The sequence below is a fragment of the Simochromis diagramma genome, unplaced genomic scaffold (genome assembly GCF_900408965.1).
Source record: "Simochromis diagramma unplaced genomic scaffold, fSimDia1.1 OVJJ01000683.1, whole genome shotgun sequence".
Lineage (NCBI taxonomy): Eukaryota > Metazoa > Chordata > Actinopteri > Cichliformes > Cichlidae > Simochromis > Simochromis diagramma.
The window spans coordinates 408,809-424,487 of NW_024387158.1; the positions used below are offsets into that span (position 1 = coordinate 408,809).

Genomic DNA, 15,679 nt, shown 5'->3' on the forward strand with positions numbered 1-15,679 from the left:
TCCAGCTACAGGCTGAAGTCTGACATGTTCCTTTTATTTTGGAATCAGTTTTGTACTTAAATAAAATTATTTGTTGCCCACACATTTGAACAGGTCTCTCAGATGGCCAGTTACTTTGAGCCCCTGATCATGGGAGCCATTGGCACAGCATCCAAGATTCTCAATAGTCAACAACAGATGGCTGTTTTAGACCAAACCAAAACCCTGACTGAGTCGGCCCTGCAGATGCTCTACACTGCTAAGGAGGCTGGAGGCAATCCAAAGGTAATGAAAGTTGAAATATAATGTCTTCTGGATATGTGTACTTGATTGTACTCTATGTGATTAAGTACCACTGAACACACTGAGCATTTTTGCACTGCTCACACCAATGTGCTTCCTTTATCTAGGCAGCCCACATGCACGAGGCCTTGGAGGAGTCCGTGCAGATGATGAAAGAAGCAGTAGATGACTTGGGTGCCACACTGTCTGAAGCAGCCAGTGCAGCTGGTGCAGTAGGTGGTATGGTGGACTCCATCAATGATTCCATCAATAAAATGGAAGATACACCAATGCAAGAACCTGAAGGCACCTTTGTGGACTACCAGACTACCATGGTTAAGACAGCCAAGGCCATTGCTGTGACTGTGCAAGAGATGGTAAAATATTATGATAATAATGCATGGGGGATAGTTTTTGGTTTGTTGTTAGTCATTAATTTTTCCATTTAAAAGTTGAGCTCAGTTAGAAATTCTAAATGAATAAAGCATGCTCCCTCTTAGTGAGGATTGAGCATGAAAAAGTACCATATTAGGAGACAGCTGTGGGATTTCCTGTCATTGCCACTAAACAGTTATGAATGGAATAAAACAAATCACACCACAAAGGCTGTCATATGCAAAAACAGCAAGAGTATCAATTGAACATACTATTACTATTACTGCATCCTTTCAGTGGTTCAGGCCCTAAAATCTGGTAATTAGTATTTTGGCAGAACCTAAGCTGGGTACTCCTCCAGTTTTTACTCCTCAGCTGTAAAAGACTGATGGGGTATTGTCATCACACCACCGGGTAGGTGGGCGAGCAGCGTGGACACGCTGTGAATGCAAAAAACTAGAGACCAAGGTGATGTAGGAGTTTCAAAATGATAACACAGGTGGCTCTACTAAAAAATCCTGACACAAGTCAGGAAAACTAAATGGAACCAACAAAACTGGAACGCATAGGCTGTAAACAGAGGATCATGCACACAGGTAACAAAGACACAGTACCACCCTAGGCGTAGCGTAGATTTACATGCAAGCCTTGGGACAACCTCACATTTCACCAATAGAATCAGACTTCTACCAGATAGATGTATGTTATTGAAAAATGTATCTTTTTTCTCCAACCGTAATATTATTTCTGTTACTTATCATTCTTTTCTTGCACTTTATCCTTATCACATTCATTGTGATAAGGATATTATGAAGACAAAAACGCATACAAAGCCATGTGCAAACACACATAATTTCCACAAAAGCCTCTTGATTTCTTTATTATTGACACACTCATTAAATGATCGTATGAAACTCATATTAGTAAATTTGCATCAATACTTAATTCATGTTGAAACATGTGTGGAACAAACTCGGTAACTAGCATCCTCTTATTTGTCTTCAGGTGACCAAGTCTAACACCAACCCAGATGACCTTGGAGGATTAGCTAACGAGCTGACCAATGAGTTTGGAAATCTTGCGAACGAAGCCAAATATGCAGCCGTTACTGCAGAGAATCATGAAGTAAATCCAACTAATGTGTCTAATGTGTGGAGTGTCTATACTTGGAAAGTGTCCTTTCCACAGTTTTCATGTTGTCATGTCTTTGTTTCCAGATTGGTTCTCATATTAAGAAGCAGGTGGGTGAGTTGGGTTTCACCTGCACAAGTCTGGTGACAAAAGCTGGAGCTCTTCAGTGCAGCCCTAATGACACCTTTACTAAGAAAGAGCTGATTGAAAGCGCACGGAAAGTCTCTGAGAAGGTCAGAACACAAGCTAACACATAACTTGTCTTTTGAATTCTTTTTTGGTCAGTTTGTCTTTATTAGATCAGCAGTGAAAAAAATTAGACATTTTCTCCTACTCTGTGGTTTTTATTCTTAATTTACCTTTCCATTTATAAAACTTATAAGACTTATTGATTTTCTTGCAGGTCTCCCATGTGTTAGCATCTCTGCAGGCAGGTAACCGTGGCACCCAGGCCTGCATCACTGCTGCCAGTGCAGTGTCTGGAATTATTGCAGACCTTGACACCACCATTATGTTTGCAACTGCTGGAACTTTGAACCGTGAAAATGCAGAAACCTTCGCTGACCACAGGTACTAATTAGAGACCCTCTGTAGGCTATATTACAGATGATTTGTTGATTTGACAAGTTGATTTGCAGTCTAATGTCATGATATGATCAGGCTTTGTGAACATCAGTAATGCATTTTAAACATGCAAACATCTTATTCTGGCTTCAGAAACCAGCAAATTACCTTAGCCTTATTTTGAGAAAGTAAAAACTACAACTGGAGTAAGTAAGTAGTAGTGGAAGGAACTATGGCCCTGTTCAAGGAAGCATGTTTAGTGAAAATTCTCAATTTGTAAACCCCGGAATGATGGTTTCTGTACCAGAAAGAAAGATAAGGTCATTTTTGAGTCGAAGTCATATAATGTTCATCTTTGCTATGCTGTTTTTACAGGGAATGCATCCTAAAGACAGCCAAGGCTCTGGTGGAGGACACCAAGTTGCTGGTGGCTGGTGCTGGGGCCAGTCAGGAAAGGCTGGCCCAGGCGGCCCAGTCCTCAGTGTCCACCATTACCAAACTGGCAGATGTGGTAAAACTGGGGGCAGCCAGCTTGGGTTCCGAAGACCCAGAGACCCAGGTATGGATGCATTTTTGTCTGCTTCTATACTGGCAAACATGTATGTTTGCTTCTTATGAAAAGGTACAAATATATTAGACCACCTGCCATAAAAACAAGAAAAGCATTTTAGAAATCTGTCAAAAACTTGCTTAAAATTAAGGATTGTGTTGTTATTCATTAGAAAAATAGTGAAGTGAATTTTTTATGGCCAAATTTGAGCCAGCGTACTGACTTCTCTGAGAAGTCAGAAGTTAATCAAACATTTAACAACTAAAACGAATTTTACTGTTTAGGAATGCAAATAAATAGCTGTAATTTGGCTTCTTAATGAGAAAAAGAAATGTTTTTATTAAAGAGCTTGTGCATCCTAGTAGATGAACCATTATGGAAACAAAAATAATTATTGTAATTACCGATACTGTTAATTTAAGGCAGCTAGGGCATAAACCTTACATTGGGTGGTGATCAAATAATTTGTTAAGCACTGTATCAGATAACAATTTAAGCTCTGTGCCCTGCTGAGTACAGGTGGTGTTGATCAATGCAGTGAAAGATGTGGCCAAAGCCCTAGGAAACCTCATCAGCGCCACAAAGGCAGCTGCAGGCAAGCCTCACGATGACCCCAGCATGCTGCAGCTTAAAAATTCTGCTAAGGTAAGATACAAAACTAGCAATCAGTTCAAGTCAGTTTTATTTGCTGACACTTTACAACAATAGACACCTTGACTTTTACGTGGTTGTAATTTTTAACAAAGCTTAAATATGTTTTTCTGGCTTGAACATTTCATTTAGCTACCTCCTATACTTTACAAGGAGTAGTTACAAGGGCTTGACACCATTTGAAAAAATAAGGCAACTTGAAATTGCCTTATAATGTGCAGGTCTGTGGTATAAAGGTACAATTTTACATGGCTACATTAAATCTGCTAAAAGTATACAAAAAAAAATAGCTGATTCTGAAAGGATCTGGTGGGAAGTACTTAGCGATTTTACACTGAATGACCAAAAGTTTTTACAAATGTGCAGTTCTATCTGTGCATTGACAGATTTGTAATGTTTTATTTTTCAGGAAATTATATTTATCATTGTCCACACATGAAATTATGGTCTAAAGCTACTGTTTCCCACATATTTATTGGCAAGCAAGTCATTGATTTTTTTTTTTACAAAGTGAGAAAATATTTAAATGAACTAGAGTAATAGATGTTATATCTGAGTTTATGCTTCTAAGGACTTCAAAACATTCAGGATCTAAATACATGTCCAGATGCTGATATTGAACAGGTAGTGAAATACACATATACATTTTGTTTTGGTTTAAGTTCTATAAAAGCACACAAAAAATAAAATTAATTCTAGATCCTGAAAACACATGATGATATAATGACAAATACAAACTTTTAAAAACAGTTTTATGTGTACATGCAGTTTTATTCTAGTCTAATTGCATGGAACCAAGATTGGAAAATTGAAGTATCAAGAGAGGATTTGTAATTATGTTGCAGTGTAATTCTTACCAGTACAATGAATACACATTTAAGATTAACACATAAATCTGTTCAGTTGTTAGGATTATTTAAAAAGAGCCTTCACCAAATCCAGAGCACTTTGTACTTGGTCTGTATCCAGAAAAAAACACCCCTTCATGACCTTTTTAAATGTCAAAAACCTAAAAGCAACATCTTCTGGATGAAAAAAACCCAAAATGCTGTCCACTACAATAGAAAACAGACAGCATATGAAGAGAAGGAGAGACAAAAATATTTTCTAATATGTAACAAATATAATATATAAAATACTTTTTATTATATAGTGTATATATATTTAAATATTTCTGTTAAGTGCTACGTATTGTAAAAATCTAATTAAAATATGCTAGTGACATCTAGTTTAAAAATAATGTATCAAATATTTAAGATATTTTCATCACTCTAATGTATTACCACATAATTTGACCTGACTCCGCTAGGTGATGGTGACCAATGTAACATCGCTCCTGAAGACTGTGAAGGCTGTGGAGGATGAAGCCACCAAGGGGACGAGAGCTTTGGAGGCCACTATTGAACACATCAAACAGGAATTGGCTGTGAGTGTGGGATAAATGTTTCTTTACAGTTTAAGCCAGTTGGAAATACCCTGCCAAGGATTCAGTTAAAACACAGGAGATTCCTCCACAGGGGCCATGGCCATTTCCTAACCCCTGTTTCACAAGCCAGTGAAAAGCTTTTAGAATAAGAACCCTCATCTGCATAATATTAATATCTTCCAGTTCAAAACTTTTGAGGCAACTGCCATCTCAAAGATGTCTTATGGCAGCAAGAAGAGAGTTTTGACTAAAGGCCTTGGTGTTACATAAAATAGCTTTTGGGACCACGTGTCCTATCATGAGGTAAGTAAGTTAATGCACAAGGAAAACTCACTAACATTCAACCTGGTTTTATCACACAGGTATTCAACAGTGCTGATCCTCCAGCAAAGACCACCACACCAGAAGAGTTCATCCGCATGACTAAAGGAATCACAATGGCAACAGCAAAGGCAGTGGCTGCTGGGAACTCTTGTCGTCAGGAAGACATCATTGCCACAGCTAACCTTAGCAGAAGGGCCATTGCTGAGATGCTGCACTCGTGCAAGGTACGGCAGACCATGAACTACTAAATAGTGTTTGTTCATGGGCTGCCAAACAAAGTTCAATGTGCAGTAATTAATGAGGTCTCAGAGAATAGTTTGGTAGGTATTTTTGTCATAATGACAAAAAATATATACATACAACTTAGACACTATAATATTGGCATTTCCAATATTCAAATTACATGGGACTACTTATAATCACATGCAGCTCTAGCCAGAATTACCTTTTAATATGAATAAGATATCTTTCTGCCCTTGCTATCACTGACTGACTTTTCTTACTGTTTGCCTTGCAGCAAGCTGCCTACCACCCAGAGGTCAGCAAAGACGTGCAAATGAGAGCTCTGCGCTATGGCAAAGAATGTGCTTCTGGATATCTGGGATTGCTGGAGCATGTATTGGTGGTAAGATGATATGGAGAGCAGTGAATAACAGGAATTTTAAGCCTCTGTCATGACAGCATTTACACCACAATCACTAGTACCTTCAGAAAGGAGAAATGCATAACAAGCACCTTTTTCAGAAATTCAGTCTGAAAGAATATAAAATTACATTAAAAAAAAAGCAACATCTAGACTAAAGATGAAATAACTAGTAGATCAGTGTTCCAACATCCAGAAGAAGCAACTGCTATCACAACTAGAGATTGATGAGGTACAAAACAAATTCTACAGCAAGAGGGAGCCAAGACATCAGGTCAGGGGGGAGATTTCATCATTCCAACCCTCCAATCTCGGAGAGAGCACTAATGGATGAGGCACGAGAATGGCTAACTAACTAAATGAAGAGGTTTTATCATAAATTCAATGGGGATGAGGTGAACAGCACTAGAGACCAACTTCATGCCAATAACACAAGTATGGTATTTACTGAGGAGTTGCTCTGTCCCCACTGCTGTTCTGCATAAGCCTAAACCCCCTGAATGAGATCATTCATGGGACTGACTATGGATACCAACTACAGAATGGCGCAATCATGACTCATCACTTCTACATGGACATGAAGCTGTATGCCAAAGTGAATGAGACATCCACTTACTGCTAGGATTTACAGCAATGACATTGGAATGTCATTCGGACTGGACAAGTGCAATTGGATGGTAACAAAGAGAAGGAATGTAGTCAGAACTAAGCGGATTGCACTACCAGAAGGAGACTTTTCAGACATTGAGGACAGCTGTACCTCAGGAGAGAAATCTTCTAATCGGAAGGTTCGTGCTTTGGTCCTTGGCTGCTGCAGTCTGCATGCCAAATATCCTTTGGCAAGACACTCTCTGGTGAATCCATGAATCCATCAAAGTAAATATGCGTGTGAATTTTGGATAGAAAGCATTTTCTCAGGAAAAAAAGAGAAAAACATACTTATATAAATGGATGTGAATGGGTAAATGAGGCAAGTTGTATAAAGCAATTTGAGTGCTCAGGTAGAGTAGAAAAGAGCTATATAAAAACTAGTCCACAGCTTCAGATAGAACCTGGGTATCCCACAGGCAAATGGGAACCATGAAGAGGCCGCTAGGAAAGCTGCAACCACCAAATACCTGCAAAGAGTAAGGCAAGCCCTGAGGAGTCAGCTGAATAGGAAGAACAAAATCTGAGCAATCGACACCTATGCCCTGCTGGTTGTCAGATACCCTGCTGGAATTTGAATATGGCCAAAGGAGTAGATAGAAGCCACTGACATCAAGACAAAACACTCCATGCGTATAGGGTTTATCCCAAGTCCTGCAACCTGACACTGTATGCTAAGGGGAAGGAAGGAGGCTCATGACTTGAGTGTCAGAACCACTATCTAGGATAGCACAACATAGATCCCTGAGTATATCGGGAAGTTAGTCTAGTCTTGCTACACAACACAGTATAACTGAAAAAATGTAAACATACAGAAATAAAGTCACATCTTGAATTTGAATAAAGAGCACAGAATTGTAATTTTACACATTTTTTTGTTTTAATTTTATGCATGTTTTCATCTATCCGCTCTGCTCTTATTGCCCCTGTACTTGATGTTCATCCAGATTTGTAGTTGAACTTTACTAAAAGGTGATATGATACAGGCTCATTACTGCCTTACTAGATAGTATCTGTAAAGCTTAGATACCGGTATTTGACTCAAAGGAGAGTGACGTACGGTGCAATGTAATATCATCTACTTTGATTATCTTAGCATTAGTTTAGTATAGGCTGGGATTTGATTAATTCAAGTACATGCAGTATAGGAACAACAGGTGAATGAAGCAAAGTAATAAAGTTTGTGACTTTCTTCCTTTATACACAGATCATCATGAAGCCATCTCATGATCTGAAGCAGCAGTTAGCCAGCTACTCCAAGCAGGTGGCAGGCTCCGTCACTGAGCTTATCCAGGCTGCTGAGGCCATGAAAGGTATCTAAATCTTTGATCTTTAACAACTTTGCCTGAAGTTAGAGGATTAATATATAGCACTGTTTTTTTTTTTTCTACTGTTCTGTAAAGCGCTATACAAATCCAAGTTTTTAATTGTCATTATTATTATTATTATCATCATCATCATTATTAGACACTAGATGGTATAAGATCAGGTAGTATTGATTTAGTCACTGTCTGTGTCAATAGGGAGTGTCAAATAGGAAACCTGTGTGGCATCCTATAGCCTCAATTTGCTACATGCCACCTAGGTAAACACTGCTACTAACTAGGTAAACCCCTTTTTGCCCATAGGATTCTAGGTTGGGGTTGATGGAAGAGTTTAAAATGTGTTTTTGTGCACAGAGTGACAGTACTCATTTTTCCCCCCGTGTCTTTTAGGCACAGAGTGGGTGGACCCTGAGGATCCCACTGTCATTGCAGAGAATGAACTGCTGGGAGCAGCAGCAGCTATTGAAGCTGCTGCCAAGAAACTGGAGCAGCTGAGGCCGAGGACTAAGCCCAAGGTCAGAGGGTTTTTTACAGAGCACAAGTATTCACACTGATCCTGTTAACCTCAACACCAGGTCACAGTCATTTTGTGTGTCACATCTCTTATGTGCTGACAACTACTCACAACACAGATAATGGCAGCACCACAAAGCTTATTCTTGACGCTCTTAATACTTTTCATACTTATTAATTTATTCTTCAAACCAATATTTCCTGTAGACAAGCCCTATTCATTTTTTGTCTGAATATTTTTGTCTCAGCCTCTTTTTATTTATTCTTGCTGTCTTACTATTTATATTTAATTCCTGCACAGCTAGTGTGGGGAATCCATAGTTTCATTGTGCATGTACAATGACAATAAAGAGCTAGTCTGTTCTATTCTACAGTTAATCATAGTGCAGCATTTTTCTTTACTATTGGTTTGTTCTCTCAAACAGGAGGCCGATGAGAGCTTGAACTTTGAGGAGCAGATTCTGGAGGCAGCCAAGTCTATTGCAGCTGCCACCAGTGCTCTGGTAAAAGCTGCTTCAGCAGCACAGAGGGAGCTGGTGGCTCAAGGGAAGGTATGTGAGAACCAACAAAAGAACTGATATGTGCATTTAAACATAAGCGAAATCCCACAAATAAAGCTAATAATCATTTCTATCAAGGAGTTTAGTAACATTCATTCATAAATGTCATTTTGATGTCCATCAAAAATAATTATCCTGGATTTTCAGGTGGGGGCAATCCCAGCTAATGCCGTAGATGATGGACAGTGGTCTCAGGGGCTCATTTCAGCTGTAAGTCTCCTGTTATAATTTTGTAATTTTTTTAAAGGTATTCCTAAAACATCTAACCACTGAGAACTTTGACTCCATAGGCTCGAATGGTCGCTGCAGCAACCAACAACCTGTGTGAGGCAGCAAACTCTGCAGTACAGGGACATGCCAGTGAGGAGAAGCTCATCTCATCAGCAAAGCAGGTGGCAGCCTCCACTGCTCAGCTGCTGGTAGCCTGCAAGGTCAAGGCTGACCAGGACTCACAGACCATGAAGAGGCTCCAGGTCAGCACTGCATGTTAATTTTGCTCAAGGCGCAAAAACACAGGAGAGCTACTATTACTTCTGTTACTGTGCCACTTTAAAAGGCCTTATTTGGCTAGATGCTGAGGTCAAAGTCACAACTGTCAAGAAGAGACAGAGTGTGTAGCCAGCCCGATAAATGAACATAAACAAAAGGACAAGGAAAGATGGCAAAAGACTGGCGGTAGTATTTAATACTGTCCAAGGTCAGTTTCACATTTTGTTTGTTCTGCATGAAAAAAAAACATTATTTATAACACACTTAACACAACTGGAGAGGTAAACATGACGTCATGGGTTATTATGGACAGTAACTCAGGAAGCGGGAACCCAGACAAAAGTGGTGCACAATGGTGAAAAGATGTTTCAATCGTGGCAGTTCCTTAAAGCTGTGCAGCCTTTGAACCATGTGTGAAATGACCCATTTAGCCAGACCCCTAACAGATGCATTACAAAGCTAAGTGACTGTCATATTAAAATAGATGTAGCTGTGGTAGCATTTTAAGATCAATTTTAAGATAAATAGCTATGTAGTGATCTACATATTTACAAGGATATCACTGAATTGTTTGTATTGAGTTTGTTTTAGCTTGAGCCATTTTCTCAAGACTGAAAAGCAAAGAGTTAGGTCCAAAATTAGATCTGACATGGGCAAATTCACCGTGAGATGTGTGCTCGCCATCTCTACTTATGATTCCAACACTACAGTTCTACTGAAGGGACAATAACATTAGTCATTCTGCAACAGCTGAGGCTTTTAGAGAGCACACAGTATATTATAGTGTATTAATAGGCTGGAATTTCAAAGTTTAGGGTTACAGGTGAGCTGCGTGATTTGTACAGCTGCTAACAAGGATTAGCATGCTCTATATTTGGCACAAGTAAGAATGCCCTTTGCATATTGCTTTCTTTCAGTATTTATTAAATGCTGCTCAGAGATGTATTTCTTTCTGTGACATCATTGGGTATATAATTTCAGAATGGGCAAAGCTCCTGCAGAGTCTGTGTTTAAGGCTCAGAAATTGGTTATATAATGATAGTAAAGCATTTTCACAGGTTTGGTATAACAAATTTACCCTTGTGTAAAATTAGTGATTCTTTAAAAAGATGTAAAACCTTTTTCTTCTTGCTCAAACTCTGCTCAAAAGAGTTGTTATGACCTTTTAGGTGTAACTGATGCTCGGCAGTTGCAAGACATAACAGAAAGTACAAGTATTTCCTGTCACTTCATCCACCCAAAAATACTATCTTTGAGTGTAGCTGTGAGCACATCGGCCTGCCAGCCCAACTCATATTCTCTGATCCAATCAGCAGTGGCTTATCTCCTCCTCTTTTGGACCTGCAGCTGCCACCACAGTAATTCTCATACATTTATGTCTACAAGAGCTCTGGAAACAATCTACCCAGTCCACACATAGCACTAAGAACTGGAAATATTAGCCTTGATCTATGATTACACTAGAACCATTTGCTCTTAGCTATATTCTATATTAATGGTTTCTGTATTAAATGTTTGAATATTTCTGGAAAGAAGGATTTTTGAACTCTTTTTTTTATTGCAGCCAGTAGTTTGGGAATAACAGTTAATATTTTATGTTATACCACCTACAAAAATCTAATATTTCATATTAATTAATTTATAAGAAGAATCCTCGCAATCATATGCCACAATAACATTTTCTGTTAGCAAACGAATAAAAAGTCACACAGCATAATGTCCATTGATGCTGTCTGCAATGTTGCCTTCTTGTAGTTCAGTCTTCTCAGTTTTGACTGCTTTACCTCTGGCATCACAGAGCACTTCTCCTGTCCGAATGACATTCCGATGTCATTGCTGTAGATCCTAGCAGTATGGATCAGTGAGTCCATGTAGAGGTGTCTAATGATTCTGTAATTTGAAAGCAAGTTCCAACTTGACCACCTCAGAATTAGATGAACAAAAATGAGCTTTGTTAATAATAAAAATATATTTTTAGTTTCAGGTACTATAGTTACTCGGCTTAAATGTTGTGCTTTTTAATTTACCTTTGTTTTTCTGTCATTTGGACATCAGCACAATGCAAACTGCACATCAAGCACTTGGAACTGCCTAATGTAGCCATGTTTTTACACTAGCAAATATAGCTTACGGCTGTAACATTGAGAGACGTTGTTCTATTGGCTTGTGTTGTTGTTGTAGTGCCACTCAGCCTGTTAAAGTTGCGAACATTTCACCACAGCACTCGTTTCCATTGTCCATTTGCACTACATGACCTGCAGAGGAGGCATACAATAATTGCTCAATTGACCATGATTGCTCAATTGGTCATGATAATTTGCATATTAATGATCAAGGAACTGACCTCACAATCCATTGTTCATTAAGTGGGCTAGTTTCATTTATTGTCCAAAGGTACTGTTTATAAGGTTGGGGAAACCTGCAATCAGCTGAGACTGAAGAAGTCACTTGGATGATTCCGAAACATTTCTCCCACTGAAAACGTTACGTCCAGATGAACAGAATCTTTTTTCTTTTTTTTTGGTTTTCTTACTATGCTTATGCTCCCCATTTGGGAGGATGTAATTTCAAAAGGTGGGCTCTGTGTGAAGGTACTGAAAGTGCAGTGGAAATTGTAACTGCATGCCTCCAACCAAACTCATTAGCCAAGGCCACAGGCCACGTACCTTAAAGATTTCGAGATTTATCTTCATGTCTTTAAGGCTAAGGTTTGGGAGTGACATGTGTTGCACCTCAATCTTCTCCTTAAGGTAACAGAATTCATAGACATAATATTTTGTTTCATGCATTGTGCCTACATGATGATATATGATATTTAGACAATCAGGGAGGGAAAAGGGCTCCAAGAGAAATTTTCTGTCTGTGTGGAAGTGGATGTTCCTGGATTCAAACAGATTTACTGTGTTGTTATTTAATTATTTTTTTCTCGTCTCAGCCCACTGGCTGATTCAGCCCACTGAGCCTCAAAAGGAGAAACCTTGTCTTCATTGAGCCAAGTTGCCCAATAAGAATTGTTTGGCTTTGACTGATGTTTGGGACTGATCCTTGTTGCCTTTTATAGCTTTCCTCCTGTGTCAAGAACAAAACAACTGTTATGGTTTTCTGTCAGAGCCCAGTTGGACTCATTACTGCCTTTCCAGGAGTTGCTGTTTAGTAGAGAAAGGTTGATGACTCTGTTCTACATGCACCTCAAAGACTCAAATCATAGACCATTGGTTAGACATACTGAGTGTCTTTTATACATTCCTTTTGTAATGTTTTCCATCTTTACTCAAGTTTAAAGCCTTTAAGTTGTGATTTGACTTGAAATCTTGTGTGTGTTTCTGCAGGCTGCTGGAAATGCTGTGAAAAGAGCCTCTGATAATCTGGTGAAAGCAGCACAAAAAGCAGCATTTGAAGAACAAGACGACCAGGCTGTGGTGGTCAAGAGTAAGATGGTGGGAGGTATTGCTCAGGTAAGTTAGAGATCCAAAGCACATGTTCTACATGTAACTTCGCCTTCAGTCTCATTGTGTGTTGTAAACTCATTTGTGTTACATTTCTATAATCGTGATAAAGCACTGTCTCATGTGTATGTGTGACTGTGAAGTGTAACAGCTGGGTAGCTCAGCAGGATAGGACTGAATTAGAAAAAGGGAAACTGGAAGTACTGACCCAGGATGGGCATGTGGCTCAGCTGTACGCACCGCTGTTTTATAGGAAGAAAGGTCAAGTTCACATCTTTTGTATGGGTTAGGACTTAAGTGTGCAGAGGTCTGGATTGGGATCTGTTCATCTGACTTAAGAAACACTTGTTTCACAATCACACATGAAACTGAACTTAAGTGTGGTGACATGCTGACCAATTGTGTTGTGTTGTAGATCATTGCCGCTCAGGAGGAGATGCTACGGAAAGAAAGGGAATTGGAGGAAGCCAGGAAGAAGTTGGCCATGATCAGACAGCAGCAGTACAAATTCCTCCCGTCAGAACTGCGGGAAGATGGCCAGGAACAGTGAGAGAATAAGTGTGCGTCTGTAGCAGCATGCAGTGTCGTCAGCAGAAGTCATCTTTGGAATGATAAGGACCTGTTCTCAGCTCATCTTTAAGTGGAGAAAACTATAACATATAACTATAACTGTAACATTAAACAATCTGACTTCAATTCCACAGCAAACTGTTTCACATTTAGTTTCAAAAGTTAACAATGACGTTCGTAACGCTGATTAAGGTATCTGTACTTTTGATTATATGGTTACACACCTATCAGTATATTTTTCTCTATTTTGAATTCTTTTTTTTTCATCTTTGTGTGTACATGCTGTGTAAAATGGCAGTCACGCCATTAAATTATACTTGCCTTAACTGTCCTAGATATAGATATCTTATATAGGCAAGCAGAATTAATGCTTCCATGACAATTATGCAGAATCTATGCAAATTTTATATGCCGTGTGTGCGTGCGTGTGTGTGCTGGTATGCGTGTGTGTGTGTGTTTACAGACACAAAGTGCCTTGATGTATAGGAGTTAATTGTGAAAAAGAGATCTGTGGTTGTATGACAGTAATGATATTCAATATGTTAATTGACGTACTGGTTAAACTTAATATATAAAATTACACATTTTAAATCTAAATTGGGATAAAATAATTATACAGTGGAAAAAATCATAGTGTTTTTTTACAACCTTCAGAATATGTTAAAAGGATATCCTCCAGTACATTGCTATGTTTTTCTGTGTGGGTTTTTGGATTTAACCATCTACAGTATTTAGCCAGAAATCAGACTAGAGGACTCATTTGTGTTCAAATTATGAAGCCATATATTTAATTTTTAAATATTTGAGATTGTTGCAAAGAGTCCAGCACTGTCAGGATTTCTTTAAACAAATAAAGTGTTTTAAATTTATACCTTTATGTATTATGTACCAGGGACATGGGATCAGCTGTAAGTTTATACTTGTATCCTAAGTTTTTAGTACTTTCTATGTAACATGATTTTTGCTTGATGAGGATCTAGTAGAGAAAAATTATGAATATATTTTTGCAATTACACAGTGAAAGTGTATTTGCAACAGGAATATTTGACATTAAATTGACTGTATTTGGATTCTTAGTGGTTATTGACTTGCTCCTATGATATGTTATTTGTGGGATTTTTCTAAAGAATTCCTATAACTGAAAAGGAAATGATCTGAGGTATATATTGGCATTTTATATGGATGAACACAAAAATAGATTATAAGATAATGATTAAAATCTGCCCTTGCGTTGGCCTTTTTTTCTTTTGCATATTATTTGCATATTATTTTTAGGATAGCTAGAGCAGTATGCAGTATAACATACAAAGGCTTTTTAAAATTTTGTGCACATTTTGACTAATTATAATGCTCATTCACAATAGTACCGATGATGGACACTGTAACTGTGATTTATATTCAATAAAGACAGTGTTTAAAGAGATGTTGACATCTGTTGTTTAACAGTTTGTTTGTCCCAACATAGATATCATGTCCCTGAAAGGTGAAAACTCAATGTTACACAGTGGAGAATCTATAACACAGCTTGCATTATTTTCAATAAATATATTTAAACAAAATGTGTTTGGAACTATATTCTCTATTTATTCTTTCCCCTCACCCTCAACCAGTCAGAGACTGCTTATGCTACATCTGCTTTTCCTGTTAAAACTTCTTCCCTTCATCCTCCCTACCATTGCCCAGTGCTTGTTTAAAGGGCTTCTTTACATTACAATACAACCCACCTTTAGACAATTGTTGTGAACTGAAACTACAAAGTAAATAAAGCTGAACTAAATGGATATTAGCCACATGTCTCACTAGTTACCTTATTGCCTCTAAATAGCAGTAGTGATTGTATAGCTCGCAAACCTGTAGCTTGTAGGGACTAACACATTGTTAAATCGTCTCACTTTAACTGAAATCATCACACCCCACTGCACTACAAAGCCCTTGTGGGGACTTTCTCAACTCTGATTTGAAAGTAGGACCTCCTCATTTATACAGATAAGTAGAAATGGAGACTCAATAAAAATAAATGCTTTGGTTTAGCTACCAGTTTTCCCAGATTGTAGGTATGTTATTACGGTCTTACACTATAACTGTGTCCTCTGTTTACGCGGTATAGACTTTCTCTCTTTGTGTTTTAACTTTCAATTTTGGATTTTTATGTTTTCAGTATGTACATCTTCACATATGACCCATTCACTTGTGGGTTTTTTTT

The 15,679-nt window shown here is 38.3% G+C and overlaps 1 protein-coding gene across 3 annotated transcripts in view; it reads left to right on the forward strand.

The window, feature by feature from the left end:
- The window catches only part of tln1 (talin 1), a 57,604-nt gene extending 42,261 nt beyond the window's left edge, over positions 1-15,343 (forward strand). For 2 of the 3 annotated variants that reach the window (XM_040048661.1, XM_040048662.1), the window contains exons 41-57: positions 94-264; positions 390-638; positions 1,642-1,761; positions 1,854-2,000; positions 2,171-2,337; positions 2,707-2,890; positions 3,401-3,526; positions 4,842-4,958; positions 5,321-5,506; positions 5,800-5,907; positions 7,781-7,886; positions 8,289-8,413; positions 8,837-8,962; positions 9,119-9,181; positions 9,262-9,444; positions 12,790-12,915; positions 13,322-15,035. In XM_040048661.1, the coding sequence (XP_039904595.1) occupies positions 94-264; positions 390-638; positions 1,642-1,761; positions 1,854-2,000; positions 2,171-2,337; positions 2,707-2,890; positions 3,401-3,526; positions 4,842-4,958; positions 5,321-5,506; positions 5,800-5,907; positions 7,781-7,886; positions 8,289-8,413; positions 8,837-8,962; positions 9,119-9,181; positions 9,262-9,444; positions 12,790-12,915; positions 13,322-13,456 (2,439 nt within the window). In that variant the 3' untranslated portion in view covers positions 13,457-15,035. Of the gene's footprint in view, positions 1-93; positions 265-389; positions 639-1,641; positions 1,762-1,853; positions 2,001-2,170; positions 2,338-2,706; positions 2,891-3,400; positions 3,527-4,841; positions 4,959-5,320; positions 5,507-5,799; positions 5,908-7,780; positions 7,887-8,288; positions 8,414-8,836; positions 8,963-9,118; positions 9,182-9,261; positions 9,445-12,789; positions 12,940-13,321; positions 15,036-15,333 lie in introns of those variants that run through there. The other variant, XM_040048663.1, reaches the window with a different exon arrangement.
- The last annotated feature ends 336 nt before the right edge of the window (positions 15,344-15,679 follow it).